Source organism: Macroventuria anomochaeta, assembly GCF_010093625.1.
Source record: "Macroventuria anomochaeta strain CBS 525.71 unplaced genomic scaffold BU25scaffold_9, whole genome shotgun sequence".
NCBI classification, from domain to species: domain Eukaryota; kingdom Fungi; phylum Ascomycota; class Dothideomycetes; order Pleosporales; family Didymellaceae; genus Macroventuria; species Macroventuria anomochaeta.
The window spans coordinates 396,284-415,239 of record NW_022985370.1 but is presented as its reverse complement, the minus strand read 5'-3'; the positions used below and the strand labels follow the sequence as shown (position 1 = coordinate 415,239).

Below are 18,956 nucleotides of genomic sequence, written 5' to 3'. Positions count from 1 at the left end.
TGATACATAGAAGGTGTCCGTGTTCGTCTGTATCGAGAAGACTCGGAGATAGGGTTGTGTGGTAGGATTATATCGTACGTTGCCACGATGTCAGGCATCGCAAGTGTGTCATGGGTCGTATGGAAGTAGCCGTGAGCTCATAAACTCTGCAGCGGTGCTTGCTGATTGTGGTAGTCGTTGGAGGTCGATGTGGGTATGAAAGGACGTAGTGGGCGGCGGAGATGGTCCGGTGCTGCGCACAGGGCCGCTAGGTGGCCTGTCGAAGATACGGTCAGGGCTGCTCGAGGGTCGTGCCGTGGCTTTGGTGAAGGATCTGGAGCACTATATAAGTTGAGCTGTCAGCCGCGCATGCTTTCTTCTTGCTCTTGCTTTCCTGTCAGATACGATGCCCTTGTTGTGAGGCTTATTTCTGCGAGGCCTACTCCGCAACCCCTCCGTTCCCAGCGTTCATAATTCGTAGACTCTTCTTGAGCTTGTACATGTAGTGCAGCGACAGACTCCAGCTCGAAGGATGACTTCGGAGCGTCAAGCGGGTGCTGATAGGGTGCAACGTCTCCCAGGCGGGTGGGTATGGATTTGTGTGACCAGTGGTCCTGATCCACTGATCCATCCCTTGCAGTGTCGACCGTAGCACGGCACTGCATCTGTGATGCGTGACAAAACGCGCCGAGGTGCATCAGAGTGTTCAGATATGGACGCGCCAGTCCGGCGCAGTATCATGCTTGCGTTTGAAGGTTGCTACTTTCACGGTCAGTCCTGCCCTCCTGGTCGCAGTTCAAGCGCTGGACTGCTGAGTATTCGTCGAGGCACTCCTTGAACAGGGCATGTCAGTCTGATCAAGATAGAGGTTGGATGGCAGTGAGTCCAAAGGGTAGGGTTCATGTTTATCAAGCTGCAGCTGATAGGTAAGTGTGGCGCTGTCCTATCCTTCACTGTGGTCAACTTTCACACCTACAGTGTACCTCCATATACCTGGGCAGTGGCGGTCAGAGAAAGGATCGTAAACTGGACGTGGACATGCTACCCGGAGCAGCAAGAGATGTTGGAGGTGTTCCTGACTCCAGCGTGGTTGCTTTGCTAGGATGAGGCTATTTACTAACAGCTAGGGTACCGGGGAGTCGCGACAGCGAACGTCAAGTCGTCCCGCTCTTTCACCTTTCTGTCTCCTTCATCTAACTCGACTTACTCCTCGCATCGGCACATACACTGCGAAGACGACGAAGACGATATTTCTCCTCCAAGCCCCTTTCTGGCTCCTTATCCTTATACGGTGAAACTTCAGACACCACCATAACCACCGAAAACTAGTGAACCATCAGGCTGAGCCCGAAAACTCAATGAGCCACCACTCGATCCGCGAAAGCTGTGTGCCAATCCATTCAAGCATCTCTGCTTCGAAGAGTCGACTACCGAGCGCTGACGCCATGCGAAACACTCTGAGCTCGGAGGTCAGTCGACCCAGGCTCAGACATGCACGTCCTTGCAGCAACCCAAGGCCTGCTATATGACCGTCCGTCTCAACTGGTCAGAACAGGATCGTCACTGGTCAGAACAGGATCGTCAGGGTGCCTGCAAAATTATGAGCAAAAGCACTGGCTCGATCAACCGACCACGAGCAACAAATAACACTTCCGCGAGCAGCAAGTTGGAGGAGATGGTCAACAACGCTCTTGGAGCTCGAACGAAACACCATGAGAGCGAAGCCGTGCAACTTTACAAGTGTTGTGTATGAAGACCGAGGTCTGTCCTGCCTACGTACCATATGATCCGCATAACGCCAGATCCTAGACCCTCTTGTGTAGCCGAAGTTCCTTACTTCTGCACTCACAAGCGTTGTGCTCCATCAGTGTCCGCCGATACGCATATTTCTTCTGTCGAACCGTCGCTAATAATGCACGTCCTCTTCAGGATATGAGCATATTCAAAGATGTCGACCTCATCTTGTGGGCCCAACGATTGCCCTTCAGCAGACGCTCCACAATCTGGTATTCTCTGCCAACTCTCGCTCTAGGGTATCTGTTTCGAACGCCATGAAAACCGATCAAACGCTTTCTCGTTTCGAATGCATACGAATCTAATCGCGGAATTAAGCGATGGCAACATGCTGGTTGTGGCTGTTACACATCCCGGATCGGGTCATATGGGCGGGACTCGCTTGGCGAATATTCCGAATGTCGAGGGCTTAACAACTGCTGCACGCTGCTACCTGGCGACCGTATCTGGACTTGTATCGGCGACCCGGATGATGAGCTCTGCATTCCTTTCGTCATACTACCTTCAGCTAAGCATCGATCATTAGCGAGTGTTCCAAGTGCAGTACGTACGTCTGCTGGTACGCCATGGCACGCATGTAAAGGCGGGGGCGTTCGAACGTACTGTATTTGCGTTGAATGTCTCTTAAGAGCTGCGAGACTCGCCACTTTAGGATGATCATTTCGACTGGCGGTATACCCTCAGCTTGCAACCGACCATTGATCCTTTGCAGCATTTGTTCCTTCTCATTCGCAGGTATCAGGATCCACCTTGTCCATTGTTCGTGTGCGTCTGCGAGCTTCTTCGCTTCGTCTTTCGTTATGAACTCCTCTCGTCAGCCCCGCGCTCTGGTTCGATACAACACTCTGCGACTCACATAGAACCGGTCCCATTGTTCCCTATTGTGCCCTGCGGCGGCCCGGGCCTCGTTGACAGTTGCGTTTATCCGAATACTCATGCTCGAATGAGTACCCTAGGTGAGCAACACCGTTCGACGGAAGGCCGTAAGATTCTGGAACCACGAGAAGTCAGAGGAGCAAGAGATTTTAGGGTACAGCGGTCGACCTCCCGCTTCCGCCTAGTCTTGGCAGGATTTTGCTTTTGCAGAGGGCTGATGTGAGTGACATGACGGTCTTCGCAGTGCTCGGGCCAGAGGTGGTCGGAATCGGCGGTGGCTGAAATGCTTGTGCGTTGTGTCCGAGTGGTTGTTATTGGCAGGACACTTGGTGGTGGGAACGACAAGTCCACGACTTCATTGTTGTTCCACGTTTCTTATGCGAGACGTTGCATCTCGTGTCATATTGATCCGGTCATGAGCTCGCATACAGATTCGATACAGCTTCCAGATTCGACTTCTAAGCAATGTCACCTGTTCGATCGCCTCAGCACGGACACAGTCCTCTTCGGCTTTGCTACCTTCCTGACTGCTCAATAGACGATCGAGCTTGCTTTTATGCTAGCGTCTGCACTGGAACCGACAGGTATAGCACAAATATAGAGTAGTTGTACTCTTGTTCAGGCCTTCGCGACATTGCATCCTCTCGCTTGTCCGGCAAATGGCGACTGTTCAGAGCAGCTAGGAAGACGATCCGCATTTACACCATCGATGTCCAAGGACGGGGAATTCAGTATGTGCATCCGGCTGTGACCAGGTAGATCAGCCGCCTCACCGGGATTTGGACAAACACACATTGCACCCCCCGGCCCGATCCTTTAACGTGCCGCAAGTCCAAGGGCCATCCTTGGGGCGCACCCCTAACACGAAAAGCCTCCAGAGAAGGCCGATGCGCAACAACGTCTTTGCTTTCTACGAATGTTTTATTTTCTTTTGCGAACTCCAGACGTTTGAGTTTGCAGCGCGAAACGACCTGCATTCCTTGCTTCGTTTGGTGCGACATCCTGCATAAACCTCATCCAAATCTCGTATGCGGCGCACTTGGCGGCAACATCCCGGTCTTATTACCTTATTTGCGGTCAATGAATCTTCCGCGGCGCTCAATATCATCATTCCTTATTGTTACTGTTCCTCGATTGGTGGCATGCTTCTTAGTTTGCCGTGCCTCGTGGAGCACAAATTTAGGGGAACGCTAGGCCCGTGAGCCCTGAACTACCGTTCACGACAGCCACCCGCAATCGCCTCACAAGTTTAGCACGCGCGATCCGAACCCCACTCCTGATGACCTACAAATCTGGTCCTACAGCGTGCATAAGCAAGATCCCATTGCACTGCATAAGGGAGGCGCACGGGAGCCTGCTTATGACTGCATCATCATCACACCATCAGTACATGTCACTCCAAACGGCAAAGCGTCAGCCTTAAACTTCAGCGTCTTTACTTTTGGAATATTTGTCCAACTATTGAAAGATCTTGAAGCCATCCATGCGCGAAAGGACGCATCGGGACCGCCAGTCCTGCACTATCGAGAGCTGAGGTTCCCCAGCATTGTCGCACACCCAACTCTACGGGTTCAACTGGCTGCATTCCACGCGCCTCCGATTCTGCAACATCTTGATCGTGACCAGATTGTGGGGTCGCGGAACACTCCAGAAATGTATCCTCAAATAGCAAGACGTTTGCTCAGCGATTGCTCAAGCGTGTGGGGCGGCTCTACCAGGTAGGTGACACCTTGTACCACAGTTGCACGCGATGAAGGACGCAAAAACACTATGCAGATAATTGCAAAGTATATTGGGCGTGCGGATCTCACGCGATCTTCATGCTCTCTCGACCTTATGCGACTTCTCTTACTTGCGAGCCGCTCCTTCGAAACCTACTACCGTCTTCAAGCTCGGCAGGCGTCAACGCCATCGTCAAAAGCAACTAGCGTTCGCTCGTTCATCAAAAGGTCCACATCGTTCAATCAGTCGATTGTGGAGATATTGTTCGAGCCATGTTCCATTTTGGCTTCGCCGTTATAGTTGTTGTGCATTTACAGAGTTTTGCGATGTTTGTGATGGAAGTATACGTCTTGAAGTGCAGTCTCCACATTGAAAGTGGTCCACGGACTCTAGGCGCGGGGATATGGCACAGAAGAAGGAATATCTCGACTTTGTAGTCGAACGACGTTTAATTCTCTAATCGATCCTCCATCAACTCGTCCCTCCGAGGCCCAGCAAAGAGACATGCATTGCTATTGTATTGCCGTCTACTTTCACATGCCGAGCTCAACCCTCACACCTGACAACGCGATTACTCTACGACTCACTATGTGCCGATGAGGCTACCACTTACGAGGACGAGTATTCGCCAGTATCTGAGCGTAACAACAAAAACATACTGTACCTCCTCTAAGCATGCACACGTTATAGGCACGAGCCTGCATGTCTGACTTCCCGATGCTGAAATCTTCAACCTTTTTGCAACCTAACCTAACAACACTATTGACATCATGTTCAACACGGCTACTGGAAGCATAGTGCTTCGTTAAAAGTCAATCTTTTTCGTTGTAAATTGCCTCCCTCGCAACAAGCAAGAAGAGAAGTGAGGCAGACGATGGACATTTAGGTGAGATTATTGTCTTCAGACTTCAAGTTTGGATTCAAGGTATATACAAGAACTTTAACATCTTTTCCTCCAATTCTTCTCCATATATTTCCAAGCGAATGTAACGAATGGTATGCACACGCACCACCCAGGTCTAAGATCATGATCTAATACACCACCATCATACTAGCCTCTAGTACTTGTATCCGCTGGCAGTAGCCCTCAGCGTCGACGGCACGGTAACAGTGCTGGTCAGCGTGACAGTCGGGGTGCTGTTGACAGCAGCAGATTGAGCAGTCACGTAGACAGTAGGTGTGTATGTGACGGTGACACGGGCCTGGGACTTGCAGGCTGCCTCCACAGCATCATTTTCATTGTCAGAGGTGTTAGAAGGAGTCGCGGGGTAAATAGTGTTGCCGGCGGGCACAGCGCTAGATTTGGAAGAGTGGAACTTGCTGTGGTTGTGACCGTGAGGCTTGCTGCTCGCACCGACGGGGTAGGAGGAGTAGCGGCCGGTGGCGGTAGGAGCGATGGTGGAGTTGCCGCTGGGGTAGGGGTAGGGGGCGGCAGTGGTGCTGCTGGCGGCGGGAGTTGGGACTGCGTAGTCATCGCCAGCGTAGAGCTTGCTGGCGAGGCTGATGCTAGCAGCGGCACTGCTGCTGCGGACAACGGTGGTGGAGAAAGCGTCGGAGTAAGCCAAGGAGACAGTAGATGCTACGTCCGAAGCAGCATAGGAAGCCTTAGAGGTAGCAGCGCTGGTAGCACTTGCGACGGGAGAGGCAGCTTGAGTTGCATCGCAGCCAGTACCGGAAGCAACAGTAGCGCGAGCAGGGCCAGACTGGATGGGGTTGCAGCCAGGGAGCTTGTCGTACCTAGTGGTCGCGTCGCTAGGGGAAGCAGAGCATTGCTTGAAGTTGGAGTCGCCGTCATCGTTGACGTTGTCAGTACCGAAGCACTGCTTCATCTCGTCGTTGCCGCAACTGCAACCGCAGTTGCAACCACCAGTCTCGCCAGTGGCCTTAGCGAGGACGCCCTTCTCCCAACCGTTGAGGAAGTCGGCGTGCATGCTGTATCCGGTGGGATCACCGTTGGACAGAATCCAGGGAGAAGAGCTGGAGCTGTACTGGCCGTCGAACGAGGAAATGTCGTACCAGAACTCAATGAAGATGGTGGGGAAACGAGCAGCGCGGTGAGTAGTAGGGCAGTTCTCGAGACCAACGCCACCGTTGGTAGGGTAAGCCATGTGAGCGCTGGGGTCGCTGGGGTTGAGCTTCTGGCCGTTCCAGCACGAGGGGAAGGTGACCTCGGTGGCGAAACCGTAGTTGCAGGACTGGAAACCAGTAGGGAAATTGTTGGTGAATATCTTATCATCGCGGCCATCAGGCTGGTGGCAGGCCCAGCGGATGCCGCCCGGGTTGTCGCCGTCAGAGCGCTTGAGTGGGTCACCAGCGATCATATTGAAGTCCTCTGGGAACTCAGTGACGTTGGCCCACGCAGAGCCGTCGCCAGACTTGTAGTAGATCTTGGCGGCTTTCTCGGGGACACGGTAGAAGCCAGTATTGTTGCCGTTCCAGAAGAGGGTAGAGCGCCAGTACAAGGACTTGTCAGACTTGATGCGGGCAGTGGTGCAAGTCGAACCCATTTGGCCATCGAAGTTCGAAGAAGTACTGAGCGCATTGCCGCCGTCGAAGGAGTGAAGATGAGGGCTCTGCTCTCCAGGGTAGAGAGCAGGGTCGATACGCTGGTAGGACATGGGTCCAGCGCGGTTGAAGAAGCTGAAGTAGTGGCCACTGCAGTCGAAGGCGGAGGCGGTGGCGGCCATAGCCGCCGTAACAGCGAAGATGTTGGTGAGCATGATGTCGTTATAGCAAGGGGTATCAAGATCTCAGATCGTAGGAATGAACCGGCAAAAGAGTGTTTTTTTGGTGTTTGTAAAGAGGGCTATCGAGTCTCGGACTCAAGATCAAGGAGTGTGATTGAAAAAATGAATGAATGGATGGTATTCCTGTACCAGAGGCCGAATGGTGTGCAGAACAGCGAAGAAGAGCACCTACCTGAAAGGGCGCATTATGTAGATATATGTGAGCGTTCTGGCTCAGCACGCTGCAGGCAGCCCTAGGCGTGGTGAGGGCCGCCATGAGAGAGCACCATCAGCTTTGAGTTTAGTTGAGCAGACAGAGTTTCCTAGATCCACCTAGGTGCATCTCTGCCGAGTGCGGATCGTAGCCCTGGCGAGCCGCGCGCTGTTAGAGACGGAATTCAAATTTTGTCAGGGGCTGGGAGCTGCAATCCGATGACTCGTTGAGGTTTGGATGACTTTGCGTTGTCAACCACCAAGCTTTGCAGTGACGTTCGTTGCCGCCTGCTCAACCTTGGATCGGAAATACAGCGTCCGGCGCATAATTCGTTGTTCCTTGTGAACAGTGGAAGAGTGCGAGATCGATAGGGTCGAAACGGCCAGAGATGTTGGTTCCTGACTAAAGGCGCGTAGTGGCACGACCGTCGCACGCGAGAAGCGAGCGGCTGCTCTTCAAACACTGCTGCAAGACGATTGCGGGGCTTTCAAACACCACGATCATTTGTCGAGAAGCTTGTAAAACCCGCATGTTTTTGCGTCTGTGGAAACTAAACAACTGGACATTCGCAGGATGCTGAACACGAACCCCAGCCAGAACGGATCTTCACATGGTGTCCCCGCTGCCGGCAGTCCAGGAACATGAAAATCATGACGCTGACAGCGATCATGTTCGCGGCTCTAGAATCCTGCAACTGGCGAACGGTTTCGGTGATGGATTTGCCGTTGGAGTTGTAGTCTTTACCCAAGGCTTGACATGTACAGCTTTCTGAGGCGTGCATCATGACGTGCAAAGGATGTCTCTTGGTGACATTCAGTACCTGCAAGTCAGGCACCAGGCGCATTAATTTCCCGGCTTCTCTCAATGTCGCATGTGCGAAACCGCCGTTCTCCACTAAGCCCACGCTACCCAGACGTTCGGTCGAGCACGGCCAACATCCACCAGGAGTGTAACGTCGGCCCGCCTCAGTGTCAACGATCTTGCCGTGGTGCCTGACAGATAGCCAACAAGCTTCAAGATGACAGGTCAGTATCGATAAGGAGACTTTTGATCCACATTGGGTTCGAAACTTAACTTGGGGTTGCGACGACCTGCAGTTGTCCAGAACACGCAGATCGATATTTGATCGATGTTGAGAAAGGTGTGGCACTAGAAGGCGAGCTGGCGGATATACACTTGCGGGTCCTCCAAGCCGGAAGACGTCAACAACATGTAGGCTTGTTATGCTGCATATACTTTTCAGACAACCACTAGAGCTAGAGTTCCGAACGCACTTGTGCTTGATACCGAAGCAAGCTGTCCTTGTTGGGTACTATGAGCGTTCACTGGGCGACTTGACCCAACAGAGGTCGATTCCCGGTAATCAAACCCTAGAGACAAGGAAACCGTGACGAGAAAGCAACATGACAACTGTCTCGATGAACAACGACGCTTACATTCTCCACACCACCGCTACACCGCAGCAGTCCACTCGAAAGATGCAGCATTAGTCGCTGTACTGTTGGCCTTCGATCAAGACTGATTGGTCGACAGCGCGACTCACCGGACCTCCGTGGGGTCACCATGCGCGCGAGTAGTGAAGATGTTGGCGCGCTGTTGCACCTTCCAGACCACGCGATCGTCCAGCGCGATTGTCAGTAGAAACTTGTGCAACAATAGACACGGAACACAGCACACTGAGTTTGCCTCTCTGCTTCAGCATGGTTGATTTCGAGCTTGATGGGATCTGACTGCACCTCTGCTTACGCAGAAGAAAGATCGCCTAGCCTTTGCTTGTAAGTTGTAAGCGTCTCCCAGGTCGAATTCCTCAAGTCTGAAGGGAAACCCTCTTGGAGTGAGTATGCCGCGTAGCGACAAGTGTTGCGCCAAGTTTTCACAATCACAACTACCTCTTCGATGCTATGCATCCGTCGAGGATAGTTTAACGAAACCGACGTCGTTTATGCCCACGACAAGCATCAACCGAATTAACGCTACTTTCCGGATTCTTCGAGATGTCAAGACGTTTGAGCATTGAGGTTGACATGCTCGTATTTATGCAGGAACAGGCAGCGACAGCCGTGGGTCGCGCTAGTGACGCTACATCATAACTTCCTCCCACGGTGCGTTCGATCCTACTTCTCGAGATTCCAATATGCTCTTACCTCTGAGCAGGCTTGTTGTTTACAACTCACAATGCCTCTCTTGCTTGTCTTGCGACACTCGTTTCTACGTCACGTCGATTGCGCAACACCCTCCATCGATGGATGATTTGACGATATGACTATCAAAACGACGGCTAGACTATCAACTGCAGCCTACCTCGCACTGTCTCTCCTTTCCAATGCTATCGCTGCGACAGACCTTCGCTATGTTCCAGCAACAATCGATGGAGAGAGGCTGCTTGTCAGAGACGACAGACAGCCTGCCTTGTTCACTGCAGACTATGGCGACTGTCTGGGTGGCAGCAGTCTCATCAATGTCACTCGTTTCGAGGCTGCCTATTATAAAGATAACATGACTGTCGCGTTTCATCTTGGCGGATACACAGACCTGGCGAAAGAGGATATCATGATGTTTCTTGGTGTTTATGCCTACGGCGAGAGTCGCTTCGAGCTGACCTTCAATCCCTGCAATGCCAACATTTGGAGGTATGCAAAATTTTAATCTGTACCGATGATCGCTAATCGCAAAAGCGCATGTCCACTGCAAGCCGGAGTTCCTATCGAAGCGGCCGGGTTCATACCAGTCAGCCCAATGGATGTTTCCGGCATACCCGACCTCGCTTTGACGATTCCTGATTTCGAAGGCGAGTCTGTACTGAGAATTTTCTCTAACTCCACTCAAACCGAGATCGGCTGTTTCGCTGCGCAGATCACGAACGGCAATACCTTCGAACACCGAGCGGTTGTGTCATCCACTCTTGCAGCATTTACCATCTTCGCGGCGCTATCCTCCTTCGCCACGGTCGCATACTACGACTCGACAATAAGTACACGCAACCACTACGCACACTCTTGCTCTGTACTCGTTGTATTTGCTGTATGGCATCACATCTTCTACAGTGGAGCTCTTTCGGTGAACTGGCCAACCGTTTTAATTGCCTTCTGGAGCAACTATGCTTGGGCTGGTGGCATGATCAGTCTTGAGCGGATGCAGAGTGTCATTAACTGGTTCGTCGGCACGGCCAAATCATCTACCAGTGGCACTATCGCAAGCATAGAATCGGCGTACAACATCCACGAGATCTACAAGCGATATGCTTCCTCCAAAGCTTTTGAAATCGAGGACCTTGTTCAGCGAAGTGTTACCGGCATCCTAGCCAGTCGACTTGCCAACACCATTAACATAGAAGCCTCTGTCGACACGGGCACTGCGTTTAGGTTCTACGGCCGATCCATCAAGCCAGGTGTGCCATTACCTGGCGACCATTTTGGCTTCGCAGGTACCCTGGCCAAACAAAGCATACCAGCTGTCAATGCCTTCACAACTGGCCTGATCTGGTTCCTTATTTTGGTTGCCAGCGTAATCTTCGCCGTCGTCTCCTTCAAACTTCTGCTCGAGGGGTTATGTCACCTAAAGCTGATTAGGCATAACTGCTGTGCGTACTTCCGTGGACACCTCGGTGGCTATGTATTAATCTCCGCCCTGCGAACTCTGCTTATCGGCTTCTTCACGATTACTTTCCTCGCAATCTCGCAATTTTCCTTCCTCGTTTCCGCCGGACCTGCAGTACTTGCTTGTATTGTGCTCCTTGGATTCCTGCTAGGACTCGGTGGCATCGCATGTTGGGCTTGTATCTCCAAGTACAAGCACAGCTATCACATATCCGAGCCAGACCGCATCAACCTAGAAAAGATCAAGATTCTCAAGTTCCTACCTTGGTGCCGACTGTCGCGCCAAAGCGACTTACCACGCTCAGGAGACAAGGTGTACATCGGCTCGGTTCCATGGTGGAGGATCAGCACCTTTGCTGAAGACAAGTCAGTTCATCATGACAGCGACTTCACGAAGAACTTCGGCTGGCTCGTTTCTAGGTTCCGCCGAACAAGATGGTGGTTCTTCACTGTCTGGCTTTTGTATGAGTTTATCCGTGCTTGTTTCCTGGCTGGAGCAGCTGGTCAACCCATGGTCCAAGTCTTTGGCTTACTTGCCGTGGAAGTAGTTGCCCTGCTAGGGCTTATAAAACTGCGACCATTCGAAGGTCAACGGCTCAATGTTGTTGTCGTCTACTCTTTGGGCTTCAGCAAAGTCGTAACCGTTGCACTTTCGGCGACGTTCATGACGAGGTTTGACCTACCACGAATCCCAGCCACAGTCGTTGGAATCATCATCATCGTCATCCATGGCTTTTTGACAATTGCGGTGCTGGTTGCGGTCATCATCGGCGCCATCACGAGCTACATGTCGATCACGCGTAATCAGAATACGATTAGGCCGAAGCAGTGGAACCACATGCGCACCAGGTACCTCCAGCATGTCGAGTCTAGATCGCACGACATACCACGCCCGCGACACACACGGGCTCGTTCCGAGCATGAATTGCAAAGCGGTCCATACTTTTACGTCAACGAAGTGAAGCGACTACCAAAGGTCGAGGACGAGGATTATGTCTTCATGCACGAGATCAAGACTGACCCATACGCCCCTCAACTGTCGTTGCCGGAAAGTCATTTGTATGATACAATCGACTTGCCTCTACCTAGAACCGCCAGCATTCAGTCTCAGATGTCTCTCTCGAGCCTTCCGCGGCGCGCTCGTTTGCACCGCGCCAGCTGGAGCTCGCAGGATTTTTGCACCTCGACCATTCGTACACCTGACTTTGACAGTCGTCCAACGAGCAGGATACTGCATCGACTCAACACGGGGACCGATAGCTGTGATGATCTACAACAGCAACGTTTTGAGTCCGATTGACGAGTGCGACAAAGCACAGTGTCAATTCTCATCTTTCAACCTTCGAGACAGACCAAGATCGTTCTTTGGGAGGGCCGATACAAGCTTGTTTGACATTACGAATGGGTTCCAGCATGTTATTTGTTAGCATTTGCTTCACGATATGATAGTTATGGGAAAATGGTGCGAGCAGTCATATCAAGATAGATACACAGCAAGTATGTATAGCAATAACATTGACAACGTTCGTTTGCAGGCTTATGAGATGTAAGGCCTCCATGGTCCATGCTCTTTGAAATACTCTTGCACACACACGTTGTCTGGCGTCACTGATCTCAATGGGCTAGTGAGGTGGCTCAGATGAACAATTGCACCAGCACGAGCCGCCTGAGCTTGACCTAAACTTCTGGGCCTTATGCGACTTCACGCCCACACGTCCTCAGAGATACGTACATACCCACTAGCTCCAGCGTGTTAGCAGCCTCTGAATCTGGGCACGGCCCTACTAACTCTCGAGTAGTAGGAAAAGCTGATTACACACCTATGTTCTCCGGTATCAAGGAGAGTGCTCGATGCGAGCTTATGACTTGTTTTTCACCTTGTGAGGTCTTAGCATTTTGCAAAAATCTTTGCATATGCTGTGTAAGGTGCTTGGTTTCTCTGTTAATCTCCACAAGCTTGTTTCGAGGTGGTGGTGGTTGACTTTTGGTGACGACATGTAGGTGGGTGTAATGGGCGGTGGCTCAACAGGATCACCTGAAGACAATCGGTTGGGTGATAAACTGATACGCCGAGAAGTATCATACCTTGTGAATAGCTTGATTAGCGGAGTGAAGCAAAGGGCATAAAGACAGGACGGAAAGGTGACAAGAAAACTCACACGTGAAGTTTTGGCAGACACACGTGAGTCGTTAGCAACTCACGAGGAAGGAGTGACACCCAAAGGCATCTAACAGTGAGGTGCGATACATGCAATGACATCCAAGCCTGGCTAGATTGATACCCACTGAAGCGTATTGCAACACGCTTCAAGCGCATGTCGGGGTTTAGTGAATTAGACAGCATCAAAAATGACTACGACTACCAGTGAATGTCGGAGCGCAATACTCTGCTTTGGTTGGTTCATAATCTGCCGCCCGCTCATGGTCAGCTTCCTCGTATCTTCCATGTGTTTTCTAGCGTATTTCCTAGTTCGACGCCTCCGGCCGGGAAAACACCAAGCTATCCCAAGTTTTGCCCAGAAGCCACATTCACGGCGGGGTCAGAGCGTGGAGGCTTGGGTTGCAGGTGCATTTGTGAACCATGTTTCGACTGTGCGCTGATTGCGCCGCTGACACTTGGGCCGGGGCCGATGATAGGGCATGTGAGGGAGTTTTGCGTGGTGATCGGTGATGTGCTGTGCGTGGTGCTGGGCTGATGGAAGTGGTTGTGTTGTGTGTTGAGGACGTGGGAGGATGACACGAGAGAAGGGAGGCGCGGGGCTGAGCGTTGGCAATGTCGATGCTGGCGCGAAGTCCGATGGAAGCAGCGACAAGCAACATTGGCATCGCGACTGGCGTTGTGAACGCACGTCATCACTACAGCGTAGAGACAGCTGCTTGCGAGTGTAAGTGACCAACAACGTTCAGTGTCGAAGAGTTAGAGCATAACAGAATTTGATTCGATGGCAGTCAGCACCCCATCATCCAAAGATGGCACAGTGTTTGCGTATAAACAGTTATCATATGGAAAATGCTTTATGAACAGACACGTTCTATACAGGACCCAGCGCTCTATTATCACCTCATTGTCTTTCTCATAAATCATAGATCAATCATATCCAATCCCATCCATCTTCGTGAACAGTTCGCTATGAGCTCGTGCACACAGTGCATCGGAGTTCGCAAGCGCTTAGTAGACAAAGAAGGTCTGGGTTTCGCTGTCGGACTCGCGGAGCTTCTTGTTACGGCGCATGAAGATGATCTTAGCGACCCAAGCAGTAGCGAAGGTGGCGATGGAGAAGGCAGCGGAAGACGAGAGCGCGATGACGTAGCGGGGTGCGTCGGACTTGGGCCACAGGTAGGGGGTCCAAATGAATGAGGCGTTCATGATCGTAGTGACGATACCAATGGCGACAGCCTTCTTCTCAGGGGTCTGACCGCACGCTATGATGCTTGTTAGCATGTAGTTCATAAATACAGCGTAAATGAGAAAACTCACTGGATCCGCACCAACCCAGGATGAGAGAATTGACACCGTATGTACCAATGGTAAAAATGACCATGGCGACATAGCGGCCTGCAACACCGAGGGGCGCGCATGCAACGAGGAAACCAATGGTAGCGACAATCTTGGAGATGGTGATGTGCCATGTGCGCTCGTTGAACTTTCCGGACGACCAAGAGACAGCGATGGTGACGGCACCGGCGATAAGGTAGGGAGGGCAGGTAAGAACGAGGGTGATAGTGGTGTTGAATCCAAGGGTCTGGACGACAGTGGGGAAGAAGTTCTTGAAACCATTGGCAGCCAAGTGCATGTGTGCCATGAAAGCGAAGACCCAGACCATGGGGTCCTTAGCGGCCTGTCGGAAACCGGTCCAGACAGAGGTGTCCTCACTCTTGCCGACAGTGTCGATAGCCATGCGAGAGACAGCAAGATCGCGCTCAGCCTGTGTGAGCCACCAGGTGTTGTGGGGAAAGTCGGGAAGGAGGAAGCACCCAACAATGGCAAGCAGGAAGGTGACGATACCCTGGAGGATGAAGAGCCATTGCCAACCTGAAATTCCAGCAACGTCACCAAGACCGTGGAAGATACCAGCTGCAATCAGACCAGCGAAGGCAGTGGCAAGGATGTTACCGGTGTAGAGGATAGCAATGCGAGTGGCGACCTCCTTACGGTTGTAGAACATCGAGAGAAGGTAGACAGCACCAGGGTAGTAAGGAGCCTCAGTGACACCTAAGAAGAAACGTGTGAGCAGGAGACCCTTGAAGTCCTTGGCCAGAGCAGTCAGGGCGGAGACAACAGCCCAGAGCATCATACAAATACCCATGTAGCGAGAAGGACGAGTTCGGTTGAGGAACATGTTGGAGGGGATCTGACCCAGAAGGTAACCGACGAAGAGGATGGACACACAGGTCTGGTACTGTGTGCTGGTGAGGTTGAGGTCCTCCTCAAGGTCATCGAGACGAGCGAGAGCGATAGCGTTGCGGTCAAGGTAGTTAAGCCAGTACATGGACCACAACATGGGCATGATCCATCGGTCGAGCTTCTTTACAAGAGCGATTTCTCTGGGGTCGGTTTTCTGGTTGGAGTTAGTAAGAGCTGTTCACGATTAAGACCAGAGATGTGAACAAACCTCGTAGGCACCCGAGTAATCGACCTTCGCGATGGCCGGTACAGACTTCTCTGGATACTCTTCATTGGTTCTCTGCTGCTCGAGCATGACAACCTCGTTGTCCTTCTTCTCAGAGGAAAACATGGTGACTGGAGTCCAGGTGGAGGAAAGTAAAGAGAAGTATGTCGATCTCGGAACACGAGGTCTTTAGGGTAATGTGGAGATGCGGAGAGGACCAATCAATCTTCAGAATTCACTGATGATCTGGGGAAGTAAAACCTGGGGATGCGGAGTAGATCTTTATACAACACCAACGCTCATCGCACTATGTGGGATACACATCAGTTCCCATATCGGGTTGGCAACAGCCCGAAGAATCTCGACTGATCCTGGGATCTCGTTCAAACGCATACCAAGACACTTGTGCACGCTTCTCCCGGCCGCCTTGGAGTCTGAGGCCTTTGGTGCATGTATGCTAGGGTTCAGCGGAGACTCCGATGGCAACTTCACCCGACTCAGCCTCAGGCCTGCATGCGGAATACTCTCAGAGGCGTTTGAATCGGAGGAGCGGTCCACTCAGAGAATTGCTGGGCATTGCTAGCTTTCCGCCCCCCAATAGCTTGTGCTGTTTACTGGTTCTCTGTAGCGTTGGTCCGATGTTGGGCTTAACCTCTTTTGCTACCACCGATACTGTGCTCTCTCCTAGAGCCCCGGTAGTTGCTATGATACGAACACCACACGCCTTGGTGCCAGTAACGGACCTCCAGTTGTCTTCCTACACCTTTGACATCGATCGGATTTGTTGTTGCAGTTCGATTCTGCGATTCCTCAGCTTGCTGCGCTGATCTCAACGACCAAACGGTGAAATAGCGAGTGGCCAGCGGGATACTTCTCTGGGGAAGAAAATCGCATACCAAGCCCTTCACCACCCCACCAGACAGCAAGAAATCGCATTTGGAGACACACTCACCGGCAGATGCATTACTCGCTGCGAGGTCCGGTGACGAGCCCAGAAACCAGCCTGACGCTTTGCGCTCTTGTCACCATCGAAGAGACACCAACTGGTCATGGCAAGCCACAAGTTTCTTGGAGACGGGCAAGGTCGTGGTTCTGTCTGCCGAGGATGGCACACGGGCATTGCATTTCGTGCTAGGCCAAGGAGGGCCCAGACTTCCCCAAGGTTTAAACGGGGCTTCATTGCGGGGAAGCGACCGGGCGTGCTGCATGCGAGACATGACGCTCGTGTGAAGCGTGCGTCTCGTGCGACTTAAACCAGAGAGGGCTTAGAACTTTCTAGCGTGCGAGCTTCGTCTCGAGTCCATGTTGAGGACTGAATGGAGCCAGGTTCCTTGACGAGCTGTGCAGCCTATCACAGCTCCGCCAAGTCGAGTTTCGCTCTTGGCCATCAGCGGAATGCAACACCAAGTGCCTGCCCCACGGGGGATTTCGGGAGACGACTCACAGATTACGGCAAGAGTACCTTGTCTCAAGGTCAAGTCCACGGAGTTGTGCTGTCCGGGCGCTTTCCCGAACAGCTGGAAATCAGTACAACCGGAATGCGCGCCTCCACATCGACGGTAGCTGCCCAGTAGTGGTTGAGTAGTGCATCCTCAGGCGGCTGTTTGATCGAATTGTTGGCGGCGGAGTCGTTGTTGTTCACGTGTGTCGAAAAACAGTCGGAGTAGGGAGGATAACGCGATGATTGTTTGTGGGTTTCGAGGCCCGTGAACGCTTGGCGACCTCGTGGAGAAGGTGCCCATCAACAAACCATCAACCACACGGACGGTTCATCGACAGCAACGCACGTGCATCCCCATGGGGTAGATTGGCTTTGGGGAAGTCAAACGGTCGACGGTTGACCAGCGCTCCGGGCGAACTCGCGTGCTTTCGCCGATCAATAATGTGTATCAGATCTCGTGACACGATGGTTGGCAACACGTCGAAGTTTGGTCGATACAGTACGTAGACGAAGCAAGAGCCGCAAGGAAACGAGAACGAGGACAAGAGTCGACAAGAGGCAGCTGTCTCCATATATTTACATCGCGAAACATCTTCCGGAAAAGTACCCGGACGGCAGCGGGAGTACATTGTCCGCACGGAACAGCCGGAATTCCCAAGAGGAACACCTCACGCAAAATGCTGGAGTACTCCGGTCAAAAAAAAGCTGGAAGGCGGTCGAGTCGGTGCTGTGGTGCTCGACGCTTTCAGTGTAAGACGTACTTGCGAAGCTGTGCCTTCCCCTCCTTCCACATCTGCATCACTTCTCCATGCATAAATTTGTCAACATAGACGTCGCCTACAAATCGATACTCGCCGCAACGACCTTCTGGACGAAGTAGCACAGGCGTCGCGCAGCCGAGTGGCACCACTACGAGATCACCAGCGACCATGTACCCAGAGCCTATACCGATATAGCCCTGCTTCGTGATGCAAAGGCATCGTGCCATCATTCGGGTACAGACCTGTTCGCGGAAGAACTTTCGATCTTCTTCTGACACATTCGCTTGCACGTATCCTTTCAGACCTTCGTCAACGGCCACTCGTGGCAGTTGCTCGTGAATCATTGTGGTGAAGATGCGATAGCATGTCCCGACCCATCGTTCCGGGCTTGAATCTGTGGGTAGCTTTTCCATACATATGGTTCGGCAGAAAGCTGTCTGAAGTGAGTGTGTAGAGTCGCCATCTTCAAGATGGAAGTGGTCGAGGAGCAATGCGAGCCAGTGCAGAAAGGCCATGAGGTAGTCAGCGATGGTGGTGAGGGTACCGACAGCTATCCCGTGGACATCCACTATATCGAGATGTATGCCCGATATCTCCAGCCTGCGTTGGTCCTGGAAGAACGTGTATTTGGCCACTGGGTCTCCCGAGGCTGAGAATTTGTGCCTGTACTGCAGAGGGACAGACTCAGGAACGTAGGACCAGTCTGGGCACCAAGACGACAATCCCGCAAAACTGGTATGAGCCGGGAAATGTATAGCGTCGCACATGATGTCGAGTCGATTTGTTGTTGACACGATGTACTTCATGGTGTGTACGTATACTTCTCGTACCGACAAGGTCTAGTCAAGACCAGCGAATTCAGCTCTTACGTGGCCGGGCAGTAGTCCCAGGACAGCGAAGACTTTGTCTCGTGCATCAGCGCAGAGCTTCTCTCTGCACATCTGCAGCGCGTCTAGGAAGACATCTGTAGCAGTACCGTCGAGTGACAGGGTGTTTGGTCCGCGGTGTGTAAGCACCTGAGTGTAAGTCAAAAGCGTCTGAACCGACCCATATCTCTTGCTGCTTTGATGCTCAGTTGCTGGGAAGTGGAAATCCAACGCTGCCCTTTGGCTGTACAGAAGTGAAGGTGCGCATTGGAGAATGCTCCATGGCACTACAGCGCTTCCGCAGTATACATCAATGTTCCCTCTTGCGTTAAATACCTCCTGCACCGCCCAAAGACGATCCCAATAGTCTC

General features: G+C 52.2%; 6 protein-coding genes across 6 annotated transcripts; 1 reads left to right on the top strand and 5 right to left on the bottom strand.

The window, feature by feature from the left end:
- Window positions 1-1,939: 1,939 nt before the first annotated feature.
- Window positions 1,940-3,070, bottom strand: BU25DRAFT_271436 (uncharacterized protein). Its single transcript, XM_033701828.1, has 4 exons — window positions 2,818-3,070; window positions 2,630-2,764; window positions 2,377-2,578; window positions 1,940-2,281 (listed from the first exon to the last, which is right to left on the bottom strand). Exons 2-4 carry the CDS (start codon window positions 2,708-2,710, stop codon window positions 2,118-2,120), a joined length of 447 nt encoding a protein of 148 aa, XP_033563855.1. The 5' UTR covers window positions 2,711-2,764; window positions 2,818-3,070; the 3' UTR covers window positions 1,940-2,117.
- A 2,872-nt stretch (window positions 3,071-5,942) lies between these two features.
- BU25DRAFT_321993 (uncharacterized protein) lies at window positions 5,943-7,091 on the bottom strand (the record flags this gene model as incomplete). The annotated part of the gene is made up of 1 exon (XM_033702253.1): window positions 5,943-7,091. A coding segment is annotated over one exon (1,149 nt), but the record flags the coding sequence as incomplete, so codon positions are not given.
- A 2,479-nt stretch (window positions 7,092-9,570) lies between these two features.
- Window positions 9,571-12,207, top strand: BU25DRAFT_447097 (TRP-domain-containing protein; the record flags this gene model as incomplete). Its single annotated transcript, XM_033709528.1, has 2 exons — window positions 9,571-9,941; window positions 9,987-12,207. 2 exons carry the CDS (start codon window positions 9,571-9,573, stop codon window positions 12,205-12,207), a joined length of 2,592 nt encoding a protein of 863 aa, XP_033563853.1.
- A 1,711-nt stretch (window positions 12,208-13,918) lies between these two features.
- On the bottom strand, window positions 13,919-16,032 carry BU25DRAFT_271273 (MFS transporter). Its single transcript, XM_033701826.1, has 3 exons — window positions 15,521-16,032; window positions 14,386-15,466; window positions 13,919-14,330 (listed from the first exon to the last, which is right to left on the bottom strand). The coding sequence occupies exons 1-3, from the start codon at window positions 15,641-15,643 to the stop codon at window positions 14,077-14,079; spliced, it is 1,458 nt and encodes a 485-aa protein (XP_033563852.1). The 5' UTR covers window positions 15,644-16,032; the 3' UTR covers window positions 13,919-14,076.
- Window positions 16,033-16,164: 132 nt separating this feature from the next.
- Window positions 16,165-16,697, bottom strand: BU25DRAFT_419942 (uncharacterized protein; the record flags this gene model as incomplete). The annotated part of the gene is made up of 2 exons (XM_033707969.1): window positions 16,165-16,392; window positions 16,470-16,697. The coding sequence occupies 2 exons, from the start codon at window positions 16,695-16,697 to the stop codon at window positions 16,165-16,167; spliced, it is 456 nt and encodes a 151-aa protein (XP_033563851.1).
- Window positions 16,698-17,703: 1,006 nt separating this feature from the next.
- On the bottom strand, window positions 17,704-18,525 carry BU25DRAFT_456732 (uncharacterized protein; the record flags this gene model as incomplete). Its single annotated transcript, XM_033710060.1, has 1 exon — window positions 17,704-18,525. One exon carries the CDS (start codon window positions 18,523-18,525, stop codon window positions 17,704-17,706), a length of 822 nt encoding a protein of 273 aa, XP_033563850.1.
- Between the last annotated feature and the right edge of the window lie 431 nt (window positions 18,526-18,956).